Here is a 19,893-nt window from a genome sequence, read left to right on the forward strand (position 1 = left end):
TTCACTTTTGGGGGTTAATCATATCAACAGTTATTTTCTCAGCTCTAAACAGAATCTCCTCTGCCTTCATTGCAGCTCATTTTCTCTTCCCTGGCCTTCTGTGGTCATTAAAAAAAAAAAAACCAAAAAAACTGCTGCTCAAAATCCTTTTTAATTGGAAATTCTTCTTTAAAAATTTTTTGCTGAAACATAGTTGATTTATAATGTTGTGTTAGCTTCAGTTATACAGTAAAGTGATTCAGATATATAGATATATATAGATATATGTATTCTTCTTTTACATTCTCTTCCATTATAGTTATTACAAGACATTGAGTATAGTTCCCTGTGCTATACAGTAGGTCCTTGTTGGTTATCTATTTCATATATAGTAATGTGTATATTTTAATCCCAAACTCCTAATTTATTCTTCTCCTCTCCTCTCTTAATTGGAAACTCTTTATACAGCTGGGGAGAGTCGCTGTCACCCCTTAAACTTCTCTGTTGTTCCTTTAACCCAACCTCACAGGACTACTTTTCTTCCCCTTCTCCCTCTTTCTTGTGTGCTTTGGGCCCCTCCAGCTCCTCCACATGATGAATTAAAAGAGTGACTCAAAGATACAAGGAGGGAGGGACACCCATGTTCCTCATAATAGTCAAAAGGTGGAAGCAACCCAGGGTCCATCAACAGAGGATGGGTAAACAAAAGGTGGTCCATACATACAGTGGAATATGATTCAGCCTTACAAAGGAAGGAAGTTCTGACACATGCCAAGACATGATGAACCTTGGGGCATTATGCTAAATGACACAAACCCATTACAAAAGGACAAATCCTGTATAATGCCACCTATAGGAGGGCCCTAGGGTCATCAGAATTGTAGAGACAGAAAGTAGAATGGTGGTCATCAGGGGTTGGATGAAGGAAAGTGGGGAGTCAGTGTTTAGTGGGGACAGAGTTTCAGTTTTACAAGATAAAAAGAGCTCTGGAGATGGATGGTGGTGATGGTTGCACCACAATATGAATGTACTTAATGCTACTGAGCTGTAGAGTTAAAAATGGCAAATTTTATGTTATGTGTACATTACCACAATTGTTTTTTTATGTGCACTTAACTTTTTTAATTTTTAATTTAATTTTTATTTTATATTGGAGTATAGTTGATTTAAAATGTTGTGTTAGTTTTAGGTGTACAACAAAGTGAATCAGTTATACATATACATATATCCATTCTTTTTCAGATTCGTTTCCCATATAGGTTATTACAGAATATTGAGTAGAGTTCCTTGTGCTATATTGTAAGTCCTTGTTGTTTATCTAGTTTATGTATAGTAGTGTACTTATGTTAATCCCAGACTCCTAATTTATCCCTCCTCCCAGCCTTTCCCCTTTGGTAACCATAAGTTGTTTTTTTTGTTTGTTTGTTTGTTTTTTTGTGGTACGCAGGCCTCTCACTGCTGTGGCCTCTCCCATTGTGGAGCACAGGCTCCGGACGTGCAGGCTCAGCGGCCATGGCTCACGGGCCCAGCCGCTCCGCGGCTTGTGGGATCTTCCCAGACCCGGGCATGAACCCGTGTCCCCTGCATCGGCAGGCGGACTCTCAACCACTGCGCCACTAGGGAAGCCCCATAAGTTTGTTTTTGAAGTCTGCGAGTCTGTTTCTGTTTTGTAAATAAGTTCATTTGTATCATTTTTTGAGATTCCACGTATAAGTGGTATCATATGATATTTGTTTTTCTCTGTCTGACTTACTTCACTTAGTATGAGAATCTCTAGGTCCATCCATATTGCTGCAAATGGCATCATTTCGTTCTTTTTTATGGCTGAGTAGTACTCCATTGTATGTATGTACCACATCTTCTTTATCCATTCCTCTGTTGATGGACATGAGGAAGGCATGGGAGACAACAGGTGTGACAAAACAGGACATTGGTGTGAAGCTTCTAGGGCAGGTGCTCCTGGGGAGCACAACTCAGGTGTGTTCTCTTCCCTCAGGTGCAGTGGAGCAGAGTGACTTAGGGGTCAAGTGACAGGAATCGGGCAAGGAAATGGGAGGGATGGGAAAGAAGAGAAAGTGGGTGTAGGACATCAGGGCTTCATGGATTCAGGAAGTGTTTAAGAACAGAGAGAGGGGAATCAGAGCTGCCTCAGTTGATACAGAGTAGCTATTAGTCATTTGTAGGTGTTTCTACAACGTTTCATGTATGACAAAGCAACCCCTGTCATCCAAACAGGATTCCAGATCCTCAGCAAAGCAGACCGAAGCCCACATCCTCCCGTAAACGTGCTCCGTCCAGGGGTGGCTGGTAAGGGGCATGGCTTTTACCCTTTTACCATGGCTGGATCCTGGCTCATGCCCTCAGCACACGGGCAGCCACCACTTTCCATGGAGTGCAGACCTGGAATAGCATATCATTAAATGAATGGCCTGCATTTTTCATGTCTTAAAGCTTTGAACAGATTCCATCTGGAAAACATTAAGCAGATGCCTCTTTGCAGATATGCTAACCCCATTTAAATCATGACACAGGCCTCAACTGCTGAATGGTGTTTCTTGCGAATCTATCACTAAAATATGCCTGCTATTTACCAAATGGGGCTTGTAAGTAAACAGGGGCTGTGACTGCAGAATTCCTTTTCCTCTTTGGCTCAGACTCATGCCTGGGCTCACAGCAGACCAAAAATTACAAAACAAAATTATCTCAGAGAAAAGATTCATTTGTCCCATTAAAAATTTCTATCTAACGTTACAATTTTTATGTATGGTTCTATTGGATTTGCTGTTTGGTTGAGAATTCTTATATTCATGTTCATGAATGGGATTGACCTATAATAATTCTTTCTGTTAATATCCTTGTCTACTTTTGTTACAAAATTCATACTGGCCTTTTCATAAAATGAGTTATTTCCATAAAAAAAAAGTTGTGATCAGGAACTTGGAATTTTGAGAGTAAAGGTTAGTGCATTTGCAAAGTGTTGATTCTGGAGTTTTGGTGTCAGGCCTCTGAAGCGTGTGGGTCACGGTGATTCCATTTCTCTGTGGTCCCCACCCTTATCTCCACCACACTTTGCCTCCAGTTCCCCCAACTCTGGCCTCAGGGACACCCTGAAAATCTTTCTGCATGGAGGGGGACTCCCCCCAGACAGATGGGACTCTGGGAAACGTGTGAAGGAAGAGTAATCGGGGATGTGGCTCTGAGGGGTGAAGGACCGCAGGCCTGCGTTTGGCAGGGGACACCAGGTCAGTGGGCCCAAGAGCCTTTGAGCCAGTGGCCTGGGAGGGTAGAGGCCCAGGCGATGAACTTTGGGGCTGTGAGAACGTTCCTGGATTGTTACTTCATTTTTCACATCTGTGTACCTTGACTATCTAGGGGGTGTACGTGCCTTAAAGATAGGAGAGCAGTTATCCTCTTTGGGGCCCCGATCCCTCCAGGCTGCATAAGAGGAGTTTGTGTATTTAAATGAACAGATAAAGAAATGCTCTCCTTTAGAACGTCATGGGCAGCTTGCAGGTTTGAAATAAACAGATGCTTTGTTGAGCTGGGTCCGGAAAGCAGTTCCCAAAGTGTGATCTAGGGACCCAGGGGTGTCCTTGAGGTCAAAACAGTTTTCCTAATGTTAACATATCATTTGCCTGTTTACTCTCTTGAGTATACAGTGGTCCTTTCCAGAAGCTCTTAGAGTTCTGTTGATGACATCTCTCTGATGCTTAACGGAATATTGTATATTTAAGATTTCTCAGTTTTCACCCACATACACAAGAGGTCTTCAGAGTCCTCAGTCATTTTTGAGAGGGTGCAAAGAGTTGCTGGGAACCAGAAAGTTTGAGAACCTGTGGATTCAGGCATGTGATTTAGATCAGACCAAAATGATGGCAACCAGAAAGACCTGTGAGAAAGGTCGAGAATCAGAGAGTCATCATCTGTTCTTTTTTTTTTTTTTTGCAGGAAAAACTGCAGAGACAATCTAATGGATGAAGATGAGAAAGACAGGGCAAAGAGGTAAGAGGGGCGACTTCCCCGCCCCGGCAGTGTCGTGTGGTCCGCCGTCTGAACCCTGCTTGTCCTCACGCTACAGCGGAAAGCACAGCCAAGCAGGCGGCTGGGGCACATGTACTCCTTGAAATACTGCATCGCTCTGCTCAAAAAATTCAAACCAGTTCCCTCAATTTTGTTCCTTACCCAGAAATTACTGATTGTTTGGGACTTGCCAAGTGTTTTATAGTTTTCACATGTCCATGTGGTGACCCTGTTGACTGGGGCCTCCTTTCAGAAGCCTCCAGTTACTGCATTTCCAGGATGGACACTGCTTGGCAAGGCAGCCTGATTGGAGCCAGGCCAGGCTGGGTTTAAATCCTGGATGTGCTGTCAGGGAGCTGTTGGCCCTGGACAGTAATTGGAATAATCATCAGCACGCACTGAACATGGAATAACCATCCTCACTGGGCTAAGCTCTTCCATATATGGTATCTCAGCTTCCTCATGGGAAAATGGGGATATCACAGCTGCTTGGCACTGTTGTCGGGTTGACCAGAAAGCCTAGCTTGGTCGCTGGCACGTCAGCACTGTTCGAACCATGTCCATGCTTATTCCTTCACTGGACATTTATTGAACACCTACTGTATATGAGGTGGAGTCATAAAGTAGATATTTTGTATTTTTTTATTTTTATTTTTTAGCCTCACTGCGGGGCATGCGGGATCTTAGTTCCCTGACCAGGGATTGACCCCGTGCCCCCAGCATTGGAAGTGTGGAGTCTTAACTACTGGGCCGCCAGGGAAGTCCCCCATAAAGTGGCTATTTTGAAGGTAGAGGCCAGTCGGATGTTATCTATCTCGTACGATCAGACCGAGTTGGCAGTGACTACACCAGGCTCTGGGGAAATAAAGATGAACAAGAGGCGTGCCCATGAGGAGGGCCCAGGTGAATGGTGGTGATGGGTAGGTGATCACAGATCATTAGGCTGCACGGTGACAGGCCCAGCAGTGGTGTCCTGTGGCGACACGGGATGTCCTGTCTCAGGAAGGCCTTCGCTCGGGCCCGGAGGACCAGCCGCCTTCCTCCAAGCTCTCTCCTCTCTGCTTCTGCACTGCCTGTGCCTGGCAGGTCCCTCCACCCTCTGCCAGCCTCTTAAACACCTACAGGGCTGAAGGGTTTGCCCACCTCCCTTCACAGAGCCCACTACCTGGTTGTCACCTACAGAATCCTCCACTTTCGAATGATGGAGCCCTCGGAAGTCGCCCAGTTCAGCAGCCCCCGGGGTGGGGGGGGTCTGTCCTTCCACGTCACCTGGTGTGGGGGCAGCCTTGAGAACAATAAATCCCCAGCCACTCAGACCTATGAGACCTGAATCTTCCCCTGTGGGGCACAGGGGAAGTGTGCATTGGTTGTTAATTTCCCAAATATTTCCTTAAAAACACCAGGGAGCGGGGCAATGCCAGAGGGGTAGGCAAACTCAGGTTGGTGTAGAGTGAGGACTGTTGGAGCTGGAGGACCAGCACTGGGGGTTCATCATACTCCAAGCCTCTACTTTTCCATAGGTTTGCAAACGTACCATAATAACAAGGTAAACAAACAATAATATGAGGAGCTCCCCGGATTATTCTGAACTAACAGGCACATCACTTGGCACTGGGGACCATGGCTCCCTTAGGCCACCACCTGCAAGGGCTGTAAAATCCACGTGGGTCCCAAGCAACATGCCAATGAATAGATCAGACGAGACCAGACTGGAACGGAGTCATGCCGTCTCTCCCTGGCAGGCTTCCAGCTCTCTGCTCTGGGGCATCTCGCCTCTTCGTTGCCTGCCAGGTCGCTGTGGAGACAGGGCAGGAGGCGGAGGCCTGAGCTGCATTCCTGGCTGGCCCTGTCCTACCTGATGGATTCCAATAAGCCCCTTCACCTCGCCAAGCCTCCACCTTCTCAGCTGTAACACGAGGGTCATCATTTCTGCCCTGCCCTCCTCTCGGGCTATTTTGGGAACAGCCACAAAATACACCAAGAAGCTTTTTATTTTTTAAGTATTAATCGCTACCTGTATGTGAAGATGCAGGACATTTTCCATTAACACATTTATAAGCTATTCCCATTAGCAATAATGAAAAGGTCAGTGGTGCTGGCCAGTGGTCACGGGGCGTGTCCTGTGTTCCCTGATAACTTTCGGGTGCACAGTACCAGGCTAAGTACTTTTCTATGCATTATCTCGTATCAACTCCTCCACATTCCTTTGAGGGGTGTATCATCATTTTTCCCGTTTTACAGATAAGGAAACTAAGGCCCAATAAGGTTAAGTAACTTGTCAAACACCTAAAGCTCTAACGAGTAGCAGAAGTGGAAGATAAATACAGGCTTCCTAAACCTTGGACTCTGTTCTTATTCTCCGGACCACACACATCTCTCTTCACATGAGAACTAATTTGGTCTCTCTGGCAGGTCCAGACCGTGTCCTGATGTGACTTTGAGTCCATAGGAGTTTGGCTTTTGCCATCATCATCTTTAATGTTACCCCCAGGCCCACAGTCTTAGCCCTGTCTTTTTACTGCATGGCTTACCTCAAAATCAAGAAGAGGTAAAATGCATGTTTAGGCTGTACCATACTCAGAGATCATCCAATATAGATATTCCAATAAAATCTTGGCTAAAAATTCTTAGAAATCCAATTGTATGCAGTTTCTTTCCATTTATTCCCATCCCCATTTGCTTTGAGCCGTGGGCACCCATGCCACCAAATTGCCTGTTTGGAAACCTCCCAGCACAGACACCGGGCAGTGAGGCTGCTGGTCCTCACTCCCCTCTTGTCCTCAGATGGGGAAACGGGTTTTAGAATGTTTAGGAATACCCAGATCTCTTCGCCAGAATAGCAGTAATAATGCAGTATTCTTCATAACACTTGGGGGAAAAAAAACAAGGACAAAACAAACACAATCCTAAAATTGTATCACTTCCAAAGCCTCTAGCTGTGTGGGTTTTATAGCAGCAACATGGGAGGCCCTTCCCCTAATCCCACCTGGAGGTCTGATATGAATTGTTTTCACTCCCGGTATTTTTGATGAGATTAGAAATGTTTAGCTTCAGATCAGATCTCTCGTTGTCTCCAGAAAACATGAGCTATATTAGGCAAGGTTTTCAAAGCTTTGGGGAATTCATGTTTTATTTGGATTGTTTGATCAAGTATTCTAAACCAGGACACGGATCCACTTTCTGCTGTGAATTTCCATGTAAATCCAGTGAGTATTGAGTGCCCTATTGTGTGTACAGAACTATGTGCTTTTTCTTTAGGGAAGATGTAAAAACATGGTCCTTGTACTCAGAAAAGAAACAGTTTGATCGAGAGACATTTGGATCCCTAGATAATGAGGCACAGTTTACCAGTCATAAGCACATTTTTCTAATTCTGATGTGACACTGTTTGGCGGTGTGTGTGTGTGTGTGTGTGTGTGTGTGTGTGTGATCCAGGAAGTAGTGTGGTGTGGCAGGAAGTGCATGGGCTTAGAATCAGACAGTCCCAGCTTTGATTCTTGCCACTTTTACTTTCCGTCCTTAGACAAGCTAAAAAAAAAAAAGTCTCCTAGCCTCAGTTTCCTACTCTGTAAAATGGGGGTGTTAATAGCAGCACCCTCTTCCTAGGGTTATTGCAGGAACTAAATGGAGCTCGGTATAAGACCCTAGCACAGTGCAGGGTACACAGTGCTAATAAGAAAAGCTAACACTTCCGGGGCACACACTGTGTGTCTGCAGCATTTTACATGCATTAACTCTAAACCTTGACATAGGTTATTTTTAGTCCCATTTTACAGTGGAGAAGCCGGAGGCTGAGGGGTCACACAGGCAGGCAGGGATTCACATTCAGGCATCAGTTCCTAAAGTCTGGGCTCCTGACAACTTCTCATGACATGATTCACCCACGTGCCCAAGGGGTAGGGACAGAAAGCACTGATAAGAATCATCACTTTCCAAAGAAAGCAAGCTTCTGTAACTGGGCAGTATTGTAAAATACAGCTCATTCCATTTCTTGATAGAACTGAATGCTAAGAAGAAAGTCTTTCATGTGAGCCTCCTTTAATCCAATATTAAATGGTCAGTTCATTGGCATTAATTAAAATTACATTATCTCTTATCAGTGAAGGTCTATTTCCATAACCTCGTGCATTTTCACTGAGGGAGGGAGGATGGGTGGTGAGTTTAGAATTGTGCTGCCCCTTGCAGGACATTTGGTCCTGTCCAAGATGTCCATGAGACACTTGGTCCATAAGATATTTGGTCCACGCCAAAAGGCCCTTGAAATTTGGTCCTATCCCAAACATCCATGAACATATTTGGTCCATGCCAAATGGTTTTGGACGGGACCAAAATATCAAGGACCTTTTGGCATGGACCAGATGTCTCCCTGGAAGTTTTGGATAGGACCAAATTTCAAGGACATTTTGGTGTGGACCAAGCATCTTATGGACCAGATGACTTATGGATGTTTTGGACAGGACCAAATGTTTGCTAACCATGTCACCTTTTTTTAAAATCAATGTATACTTGATTTCCAATGTTGTGTTAGTTTCAGGGGTACAGCAAAGTGATTCAGTTATACATACATATATATCCATAATACATACATATTTTACTCAGATTTGTCTCCTGTTTTCAGATTCTTTTCCATTTTAGGTATTACAAGATATTGAGTGTAATTCCCTGTGCTATACAGTAGATCCTGTTGTTTATCTTTTTTTTTTTTTTTTTTTTTGTGGTACGCGGGCCTCTCACTGCTGTGGCCTTTCCCGTTGCGGAGCACAGGCCCCGGACGCGCAGGCTCAGTGGCCATGACTCACAGACCCAGCCGCTCTGTGGCATGTGGGATCTTCCCGGACCAGGGCACGAACCCGTGTCCCCTGCATGGGCAGGCGGACTCTCAACCACTGTGCCACCAGGGAAGCCCCTGTTTGTCTATTTTATATATAGTAGTTTGTATATGTTAATTCCAAATTCCTAGTTTATCCCTCCCCCACTTCCCCTTTGGTAACTGTAAGTTTGTTTTCTGTCTGTGAGTCTGTTTCTGTTTTGTAAATAAGTTCATTTATATCATTTTTGAGATACCACATATAAGTGATATCATATGGTATTTGTCTTTCTTGTATGACTGACTTCACTTAGTGTGATAACCTCTAACCTTCATCAGTGTTGCTGCAAATGGCAAAATTTCATTCCTTTTTGTGGCCTTTTGTCAATAAGGATCAAGAGTGTCAGGCAAGAGTAGCTGCTGCTTGGAGTTCTCTGCAGGGCGAGTGCTGGTTCTGAAACACAAGCTAGACCATTACATTATTCTTTGACCCTAATCCTTAGTCTCAACACCAGTGAAATGGTTCAGGCAAGAGGGAGGAGTTAAAACACAATAGATAAGAAGCTTATACATTCAGGGTTTTTAAAAAATTAATTAATTAATTAATTAATTAATTAATTTTTGGCTGCTTTGGGTCGTCGTTGCTGTGCATGGGTTTTCTCTAGTTGCGGCGAGTGGGGTCTGTTCTTCAGTGCAGTGCGCAGGTTTCTCATTGCAGTGGCTTCTCTTGTTGGGGAGCACGGGCTTCAGTAGTTGTGGCACGCAGCCTCAGTAGTTGTGGCACACAGTCTCAGTAGTTGTGGCTTGTGGCCTTAGAGCGCAGGCTCAGTAGTTGTGGCACACAGGCTTAGCTGCTCCACGGCATGTGGGATCCTCCTGGACCAGGGCTCAAACCCGTGTCCCCTGGATTGGCAGGTGGATTCTTAACCACTGCGCCACCAGGTAAGTCTCTACAGGCAGTTTTGCAGAAGCAGGCATTGCAGAAGGAAAAGCTCCAGCATTGGGAGGCTGGTTGTTACTTCCGGTCCCTCCTGGGGGCGTTGGTTGATGTGGACCAATGACAGCTGCCATTCCATCACCCTCGCATCAGGATTGGTTAACTAAGCATGTGAACAAGTGGAAGATACAGAAGGGGATACGTAGCATTACCCTGCCCTCCAAGAGCTTTTAGGCAGGTTGGGGGCATCCTCCAAGCATAAAGCGGTCTGTGTTCGGCAGAGCCAGGAGGATGATCCGAATTTCTGGGCTCTGCTTTCTCAGCTGGGTGTCCTTTCGTGGAGAGTAACTTGGTTAAGAGGAGAGACTGACCTCGTTGTTTTATTTCTCTGTTGTAAATTACGTAGGTGTAACAGGAAAGGCCGGCCTGCACCGTGAAGGTTGTAGCCCACTTGGAGGACTTCTGCCCTGTGCACACTTGCTGATGCCCCTGTGTCAGGCCCAGTGCGGAGTGAAAATCCTGGCCCTGGGCAGTGCATGTGGCTGTTCCCAGCTGGAGCCCATCTATCATGCTAATTTTGCTGTGTTTTTCTTAGGCTCCTGACTGGGTGTTATGTACATCGTCATAAGCCCACACACAGGGAAAAAACGGCAGTAAAAAATTTGAGGCTCCTTTCTGTCTGTTTTATTTGGTGATTAAGGCAGCAGCAGGCATTGCGAGAACATAGTGGTATCAGGACACACGATTCATTCCTATTACCCTGTAGTTTCCAGATGAGTGACTCTGCATTCAAAGCAAAGGGGAGGGTAGCAGTGTACTTGCAGGCAGAATGCTAATTCTTACTGTGGCCCAGTAAACAGAGACGGGAACGGCGCCTCCTTCTGTTTGGGGCTCTTGGCTTTCACCCTAGTGGGGTCCCTCGGTTGACAAGAAGACTTGTCAGAAGGAGAAATGTTTTCCTGGTAGGCCTAGAAACTTGGGACTGTCCCAGCTCAGGGAGACCTGGCACCTTCCTGGGGGCATCTGAGGCAAAGGGCAATTTCCTTAACTCCCTTTCAATCATTTCAATAAATTTTACTTTTCTAATTTTTATTTTATATTGGAGTAGATTAACAATGTTGTTAGTTTCAGGTGTACAGCAAAGTGATTCAGTTATACATATACATGTATCTACTCTTTTTTTTTTTTTTTGCTGCATTGGGTCTTGGTTGCTGCACGTGGGCTTTCTCTAGTTGCGGTGAGCGGGGATTATTCTTCATTATGGTGCGTGGACTTCTCATTTCAGTGACTTCTCTTGTTGTGGAGCACAGGCTCTAGGCGCTCGGGCATCAGTAGTTGCGGCATGCAGGCTCAGGAGTTGTGGCTCGCGGGCTCTAGAGCACAGGCTCAGTAGTTGTGGCGCATGGGCTTAGTTGCTTCACGGCATATGGGATCTTCCCGGACCAGGGATCAAACCCGTGTCCCCTGCACTGGCAGGCAGATTCTTAACCACTGTTCCACCAGGGAAGTCCCTCCCATATCTACTGTTTTTCAAGTTCTTTTCCCATTTAGGTTATTACAGAATATTGAGCAGAGTTCCCTGTGCTATACAGTAGGTTAGGGTTGGTTATCTATTTTAAATATAGCAGTGTGTACATGTCAACCCCAAACTCCCAGTCTATTTTTTTGTCTGAATGCTTTATTTTTTTTTAATTGGGGTATAATTGATTTACAATGTTGTTTCAGGTGTACAGCAAAGTGAACCTGTTATAAAAATACATATATCCACTCTTTTTTAAGATTCTTTTCCCATATAGGCCATTACAGAGTATTGAGTAGAGTTCCCTGTGCTATACAGTAGGTCCTTATTAGTTATCTATTTCATATATAGTAGTGTGTATGTATCAGTCCCAGTCTTCCAATTTATCCATCCCCCCTTCCCTCCTTAACCCCCAGTAACCATAAGTTTGTTTTCTACAGCTGTAACTCTGTTTTGGTTTTGTAGATAAGTTCATTTGTAGCCCTTTCTTAGATTCCACATATAAGCAGTATCATATAATATTTGTCTTTCTCTGTCCGACTTACTTCACTCAGTATGATAATCTCTAGGTCCATCCATGTTGCAGCAAATGGCATTATTTCATTCTTTTTTATGGCTGTGTAATATTCCATTGTATATATATGTACCACATCTTCTTTATCCATTCCTCTGGTGATGGACATTTAGGTTGCTTCCATGTCCTGGCTATTGTGAATAATGCTGCAATGAACATTGGGGTACATGTATCTTTTCGAATTATGGTTTTCTCCTGATATATGCCCAGGAATGGAATTGCTGGATTGTATGGTAGTTCTATTTTCAGTTTTTTAAGGAACCTCCATACTGTTCTCCATAGTGGCTGCACCAGTTTACATTCCCACCAACAGTGTAGGAGGGTTCCCTTTTCTCCACAGCCTCTCCAGCATTTATTGTTTGTAGACTTTTTGTTGATGGCCATTCTGACTGGTGTGAGGTTATACCTCATTATAGTTTTGATTTGCATTTCTCTAATAATTAGTGATGTTGAGCAGGTTTTCATGTGCTTTTTAACCATTGTCTTTGGAGAAATGCCTATTTAGATCTTCTGCCCATTTTTTGATTGGGTTGTTTGTTTTTTTTTGATATTGAGCTGCATGAGCTGTTTGTATATTTTGGAGATTAATCCCTTGTCGGTTGCTTCATTTGCAAATATTTTCTCCCATTCTGAGGGTTTTCTTTTCATTTTGTTTATGGTTTCCTTTGCTGTGCAAAAGCTTTTAAGTTTAATTGGGTCCTATTTGTTTATTTTTGTTTTTATTTCATTATTCTAGGAGGTGGATTGAAAAAGATCTTGCTGCAATTTATGTCAGAGAGTATTCTCCCTATGTTTTCCTCTAAAAGTTTTATAGTATCGGCCTTACATTTAGGTCTTTAATCCATTTTGAGTTTATTTTTATGTATGGTGTTAAGGTGTGTTCTAATTTCATTCTTTTACACGTAGCTGTCCAGTTTTCCCAGCACCACTTATTAAAGAGACTGTCTTTTCTCCATTGTATATTCTTGCCTCCTTTGTCATAGATTAGGTGACCATAGGTGTGTGGGTTTCTCCCAACCTATTTTAAATTGAAAAAGGATGCTTGGAAGTCCACCATCTTGAAAATGCAGCCTTCCTTCAGAAAAGTCTAAACATTTCTCTTAGAATTTTGGTAACAAGTTCCTAAGGATTGTGCTCCCATGAAATCCTCCCCCCAGGTAAACATTAAGTAAGAATCACTAGGAAATGAGGCCAGCTTCCCATTTAAGCCTCAACATTTTCTGATAACTCTGGTTAAGAGTCAGGATGTCCCCGTTACATCTCACAAGAGAAGAACAGGCTCAGTGGAGCTCATTCATGCCCCAAATGCTTAGTTGGGGCTGTGCAGTAGAAAACAGACTGAGTTGCCAGATTTTTCTGAGATGAGAGTGGCACCAGCCTGACCCATCTTGATCTCTGTGGGGGTGACTTCCCCTCCCCACCCCCCATACAGATGACGTTCTCTCTCTCTCTCTCTCTTCTTTTTTTTCTTCTGATGTTCTCTTCTTGAACCAAGTTGCTGAAGGCTCCTGGGCTCGGCGATGCCCGCAAACCCCGCTGCCTTGGTGTGCAGGGATGCTGCGTGGTTATGGAAATGAGGAGGGGTGAGCCGGGCCTTAAATCGACCTTGTTTTATGCGAGAGTTTCCCAAAATGTATTCTAGGAAACTCTAATCCCAGGAAGTGCCCTCAAAAACACGTTTGAGCCATGCTGTTTACTGTTTCTCCCTTTTGGAAAGTTTCAGGGCTTCTTAGCACATGAAAGGTACTATGGCTGCAATTAGCACGTAAGCAAACCAAACTTTGTTCCATTTTATGTCATGCTGCATTGAAAAAAAAATCTGGAAAAAAATTTTAAACATAGTAACAACAAAACAAACTTCTCTGTCTACAGTCCTTCCCCTTTCTCCAAATAATTCTTCATGATTTTCCATGGAAGACCCTTAGCACAATACTGTCTTACGCAATAGGCAGGTCAACTTTATTCCCATGATTTTGGGTATGTTTTCTTATACATAAACAGTACCAAAACAACACTTGAAAAATACTGAAATGTTGGGACTTCCCTGGTGGCACAGTGGCTGAGAATCCACGTACCAATGCAGGGGACATGGGTTCAAGCCCTGGTCCGGGAAGATCCCACATGCCGTGAAGCAACTAAGCCCGTGTGCCATAACTACTGAGCCTGCTCTCTAGAGCCCGTGAGCCGCAACTACTGAGCCCGCGTGCCACAGCTACTGAAGCCCACGTGCCTAGAGCCCGTGCTGTGCAACAAGAGAAGCCACCGCAATGAGAAGCCCGCACACCGCAATGAAGAGTAGCCCCCACTCAACACAACTAGAGAAAGCCCGCGCACAGCAACGAAGACCCAACACAGCCCTAAATAAATAAATAAATTTTTTTTTTAAAAAGAAAAATACTGAAATGTTTGAAGAAGTAAACAAAGTTGATTTATAATCATACCACCTAGAGATAGACACTGTTAATGTTTTGACATATTTCCCATCATGTTTTTCTACATTTCCATCAAATTCTAACAGGAACACTCTTTTATAAATTTACTGAAGTCTAGTTGATTTACAGTGTTGTGTTAATTTCTGCTGTGTAGTAAAGTGACTCAGTTATATGTATATATACGTTCTTTTTCATATTCTTTTCCATTATGGTTTATCACCAGATATTGAACATAGTTCCCTGTGTAGGACCTTGTTGTTCATCCATTCTATATATAATAATAGTTGGCATTTGCTAACCCCAAACTCCCACTCCATCCCTCCCCCAACCCCCATCCTCCTTGGCAACCACCAGTCTGTTCTCTGTCTCTGAGTCTCTTTCTGTTTCACGGATAAGTTCATTTGTGTCATATTTTAGATTCCACATCTAAGTGATATCATATGGTATTTGTCTTTCTCTTTCTGACTTACTTCACTTAGTATGATAATCTCTAGGTCCATCTGTGTTGCTGCAAATGGCATTATTTCATTCTTTTTATAGCTGAGTAATATTCCATTGTATATGTACCACATCCTCTTTATCCTTTCATCTGTTGATGGACACTTAAGTTGTTTCCATGTCTTGGCTATTGTGAATAGTGCTGCTATGAACATAGGGGTGCATGTATCATTTTGAATTATAGTTTTGTCTGGATATATGCCCAGGAGTGGGATTGGTGGATCATATGGTAACTCTATTTTCAGTTTTCTGAGTAACTTCCATACTGTTTTCCGTAGTGGCTGCACCAATTTACATAACAGGAATATTCTTTTTTAAATTTTTTTAAAAATTTAAATTAAATTAAATTTATTTTTTTATACAGCAGGTTCTTATTAGTCATCAATTTTATACACATCAGTGTGTACATGTCAATCCCAATCACCCAATTCAGCACACCACCATCCCCACCCCCCGATGGCTTTCCCCCCTTGGTGTCCATACGTTTGTTCTCTACATCTGTGTCTAAACTTCTGCCCTGCAAACCGGTTCATCTGTACCATTTTTCTAGGTTCCACGTACATGCGTTAATATACAATATTTGTTTTTCTCTTTCTGACTTACTTTCCTCTGTATAACAGTCTCTAGATCCATCCATGTCTCAACAAATGACTAAATTTTGCTCCTTTTTATGGCTGAGTAATATTCCATTGTATATATGTACCACAGCTTCTTTATCCATTCGTCTCTCGATGGGCATTTAGGTTGCTTCCATGACCTGGCTATTGTAAATAGTGCTGCAGTGAACATTGGGGTGCATGTGTCTTTTTGAATTATGGTTTTCTCTGGGTATATGCCCAATAGTGGAATTGCTGGATCATATGGTAATTCTATTTTTAGTTTTTTAAGGAACCTCCATAGTGGCTGTATCAATATACATTCCCACGAACAGTGCAAGCGGGTTCCCTTTTCTCCACACTCTTTCCAGCATTTGTTGTTTGTAGATTTTCTTATGATGCCCTTTCTAGCCGGTGTGAGGTAATACTTCACTGTAGTTTTGATTTGCATTTCTCTAATATTAGTGATGTTGAGCAGCTTTTCATGTGCTTCTTGGCCATCTGTATGTCTTCTTTGGAGAAATGTCTATTTAGGTCTTCTGCCCATTTTTGGATTGGATTGTTTGTTTCTTTAATATTGAGCTGCATGAGCTGTTTATATATTCTGGAGATTAATCCTTTGTCTGTTGATTCATTGGCAAATATTTTCTCCCATTCATAGGGTTGTCTTTTCGTCTTGTTTATGGCTTCCTTTGCTGTGCAAAAGCTTTTAAGTTTCATTAGGTCCCATTTGTTTATTTTTGTTTTTATTTCCATTACTCTAGGAGGTGGATCAAAAAAGATCTTGCTGTGATTTATGTCAAAGAGTGTTCTTCCTATGTTTTCCTCTAAGAGTTTTATAGTGTCCAGTCTTACATTTAGATCTCGAATCCATTTTGAGTTTATTTCTGTGTATGGTGTTAGGGAGTATTCTAATTTCATTCTTTTACATGTAGCTGTCCAGTTTTCCCAGCACCACTTATTGAAGAGACTGTCTTTTCTCCATTGTATATCCTTGCCTCCTTTGTCATAGATTAGTTGACCATAGGTGCATGGGTTTGTCTCTGGGCTTTCTATCTTGTTCCATTGATCTATGTTTCTGTTTTTATGCCAGTACTGTATTGTTTTGATTACTGTAGCTTTTTAGTATAGTCTGAAGTCAGGGAGTCTGATTCCTCCAGCTCCGTTTTTTTCCCCTCAAGACTGTTTTGGCTATTCGGGGTCTTTTGTGTCTCCATACAAATTTTAAGATTATTTGTTCTAGTTCTGTAAAAAATGCCATTGGTAATTTGATAGGGATTGCATTGAATCTGTAGATTGCTTTGGGTAGTATAGTCATTTTCACAATATTGATTCTTCCAATCCAAGAACATGGTATATCTCTCCATCTGTTGGTATCGTCTTTAATTTCTTTCATCAGTTTCTTACAGTTTCTGCATACAGGTCTTTTGTCTCCCTAGGTAACTTTATTCCTAGGTATTTTATTCTTTTTGTTGCAATGGTAAATGGGAGCGTTTCCTTAATTTCTCTTTCAGAGTTTTCATCATTAGTGTATAGGAATGCAAGAGATTTCTGTGCATTAATTTTGTATCCTGCAACTTTACCAAATTCATTGATTAGCTCTAGTAGTTTTCTGGTGGCATTTTTTAGGATTCTCTATGCATGGTATCATGTCATCTGTAAACAGTGACAGTTTTACATCTTCTTTTCCAATTTGTATTCCTTTTATTTCTTTTTCTTCTCTGATTGCCGTGGCTAGAACTTCCAAAACTATGTTGAATAACAGTGGTGAGAGTGAATATCCTTGTCTTGTTCCTGATCTTAAAGGAAATGCTTTCCATTTTTCACCATGAGAATGATGTTTCCTGTGGGTTTGTCATATATGGCCTTTATTATGTTGAGATAGTTTCCCCCTGTGCCCACTTTCTGAAGAGTTTTTATCATAAATGAGTGTTGAATTTTGTCAGAAGCTTTTTCTGCATCTATTGGGACGATCATATGGTTTTTATTCTTCAATTTGTTAATATGATGTATCACATTGATTGGTTTGCATATATTGAAGAATCCTTGCATCCCTGGGATAAATCCCACTTGATCATGGTGTGTGATCCTTTTAATGTGCTGTTGGATTCTGTTTGCTAGTATTTTGTTGAGGATTTTTGCATCTATATTCATCAGTGATATTGGTCTTTAATTTTATTTTTTTGTCATATCTTTGTCTGGTTTTGGTATCAGGGTGATGGTGGCCTCATAGAATGAGTTTGGGAGTGTTCCTTCCTCTGCAAGTTTTTGGAAGAGTTTGAGAAGGGTGGGTGTTAGTTCTTCTCTAAATGTTTGATAGAATTCACCTGTGAAGGCATCTGGTCCTGGACTTTTGTCTGTTGGAAGATTTTTAATCACAGTTTCAATTTCATTACTTGTGATTTGTCTGTTCATATTTTCTCTCTTCCTGGTTCAGTCTTGGAAGGTTATACCTTTGTAAGAATTTGTCCACTTCTTCCAGGTTGTCCATTTTATTGGCATAGAGTTGCTTGTAGTAGTCTCTTAGGATGCTTTGTATTTCTGCGGTGTCTGTTGTAACTTCTCCTTTTTCATTTCTAATTTTATTTATTTGAGTCCTCTCCCTCTTTTTCTTGATGAGTCTGGCTAAAGATTTATCAATTTTGTTTAACTTCTCAAAGAACCAGCTTTTAGTTTTATTGATCTTTGCTATTGTTTTCTTTGTTTCTATTTCATTTATTTCTTCTCTGAACTTTATGATTTCTTTCCTTCTGCTAACTTTGGGTTTTGTTTGTTCTTCTTTCTCTTGTTCCTTTAGGTGTAAGGTTAGATTGTTTATTTGAGATTTTTCTTGTTTCTTGAGGTAGGCTTGTATTGCTATAAACTTCCTTCTTAGAACTCCTTTTGCTGCATCCCATAGGTTTTGGATCATTGTGCTTTCATTATCATTTGTCTCTAGGCATTTTTTGATTTCCTCTTTGATTTCTTCAGTGATCTCTTGGTTATTTAGTAACGTATTATTGTTTAGCTTCCACGTGTTTGTGTTTTTCACGTTTTTTCCCCGTAATTCATTTCTAATCTCATAGTGTGTTGTCAGAAAAGATGCTTGATATGATTTCAATTTTCTTAAATTTACTGAGGCTTGATTTGTGACAAGATGTGATCTGTCCTGGAGAATGTTCTGTGCGCACTTGAGAAGAAAGTGTATTCTGCTGTTTTTGGATGGAATGTCCTATAAATATCAATTAAATCTATCTGGTGTAGTGTGTCATTTAAAGCTTGTGTTTCCTTACTTATTTTCATTTTGGATGATCTGTCCATTGGTGTAAGTGAGGTGTTAAAGTCCCCACTGTTATTGTGTTACTGTTGATTTCCTCTTTTATAGCTGTTAGCAGTTGCCTTATGTATTGACGTGCTCCTATGTTGGGTGCATATATATTTATAATTGTTATATCTTCTCCTTGGATTGATCCCTTGATCATTATGTAGTGTCCTTCCTTGTCTCTTGTAACATTCTTTATTTTAAAGTCTATTTTATCTGATATGAGTATTGCTACTCTAGCTTTCTTTTGATTTCCATTTGCATGGAATATCTTTTTCCATCCCCTCACTTTCAGTCTGTATGTGTCCCTAGGTCTGAAGTGGATCTCTTGTAGACAGCATATATATGGGTCTTGCTTTTGTATCCATTCAGCAAGCCTGTGTCTTTTGGTTGGAGCATTTAATCCATTCACGTTTAAGGTAATTATCGATAGGTATGTTCCTATGACCATTTTCTTAATTGTTTTGGGTTTGTTTTTGTAGGTCCTTTTTGTCTTTTGTGTTTTCCACTTAGAGAAGTTCCTTTAGCATTTGTTGTAAACTGGTTTGGTGGTGCTGAATTCTCTAAGCTTTTGCTTGTCTGTAAAGCTTTTGATTTCTCCATCGAATCTGAATGAGATCCTTGCTGGGTAGAGTAATCTTGGTTGTAGGTTCTTCCCTTTCATCACTTTAAGTATATCATGCCACTCCCTTCTGGCTTGTAGAATTTCTGCTGAGAAACCAGCTGTTAACCATATGGGAGTTCCCTTGTATGTTATTTGTTGTTTTTCCCTTGCTGCTTTCAATAATTTTTCTTTGTCTTTAGTTTTTGTCAATTTGATTACTATGTGTCTCAGTGTGTTTCTCCTTGGGTTTATGCTGTATGGGACTCGCTGCGCTTCCTGGACTTGGGTGGCTATTTCCTTTCCCATGTTAGGGAAGGTTTCGACTATAACGTCTTCAAATATTTTCTCTGGTCCTTTCTGTCTTTCTTCTTCTTCTGGAACCCCTACAATGCGAATGTTTTTGAGTTTAATGTTGTCCCAGAGGTCTCTTAGGCTGTCTTCATTTCTTTTCATTCTTTTTTCTTTATTCTGTTCTGCAGCAGTGAATTCCACCATTCTGTCTTCCAGGTCACTTATCTGTTCTTCTGCCTCGTTATTCTGCTATTGCTTCCTTCTAGTGTAGTTTTCATTTCAGTTATTGTATTGTTCATCTCTGTTTTTTTGTTCTTTAATTCTTCTAGGTCTTT

At 41.8% G+C, this 19,893-nt stretch overlaps 1 protein-coding gene across 2 annotated transcripts in view; it reads left to right on the forward strand.

Annotated features, from left to right (window-relative positions):
• Window positions 1-3,928: 3,928 nt before the first annotated feature.
• Window positions 3,929-19,893, forward strand: part of NPAS2 (neuronal PAS domain protein 2) — a gene marked incomplete at its 3' end in the record, with an annotated part of 111,868 nt that continues 95,903 nt past the window's right edge. Inside the window, exon 1 of one of the 2 annotated variants that reach the window (XM_079721378.1) lies at window positions 3,929-3,981. In XM_079721378.1, the coding sequence (XP_079577504.1) occupies window positions 3,950-3,981 (32 nt within the window). In that variant the 5' untranslated portion in view covers window positions 3,929-3,949. The remainder of the gene's footprint in view (window positions 3,982-19,893) is intronic. The other variant, XM_079721377.1, reaches the window with a different exon arrangement.

The sequence above is a fragment of the Hyperoodon ampullatus genome (assembly GCF_949752795.1).
Source record: "Hyperoodon ampullatus genome assembly, chromosome: 15".
NCBI lineage: Eukaryota > Metazoa > Chordata > Mammalia > Artiodactyla > Ziphiidae > Hyperoodon > Hyperoodon ampullatus.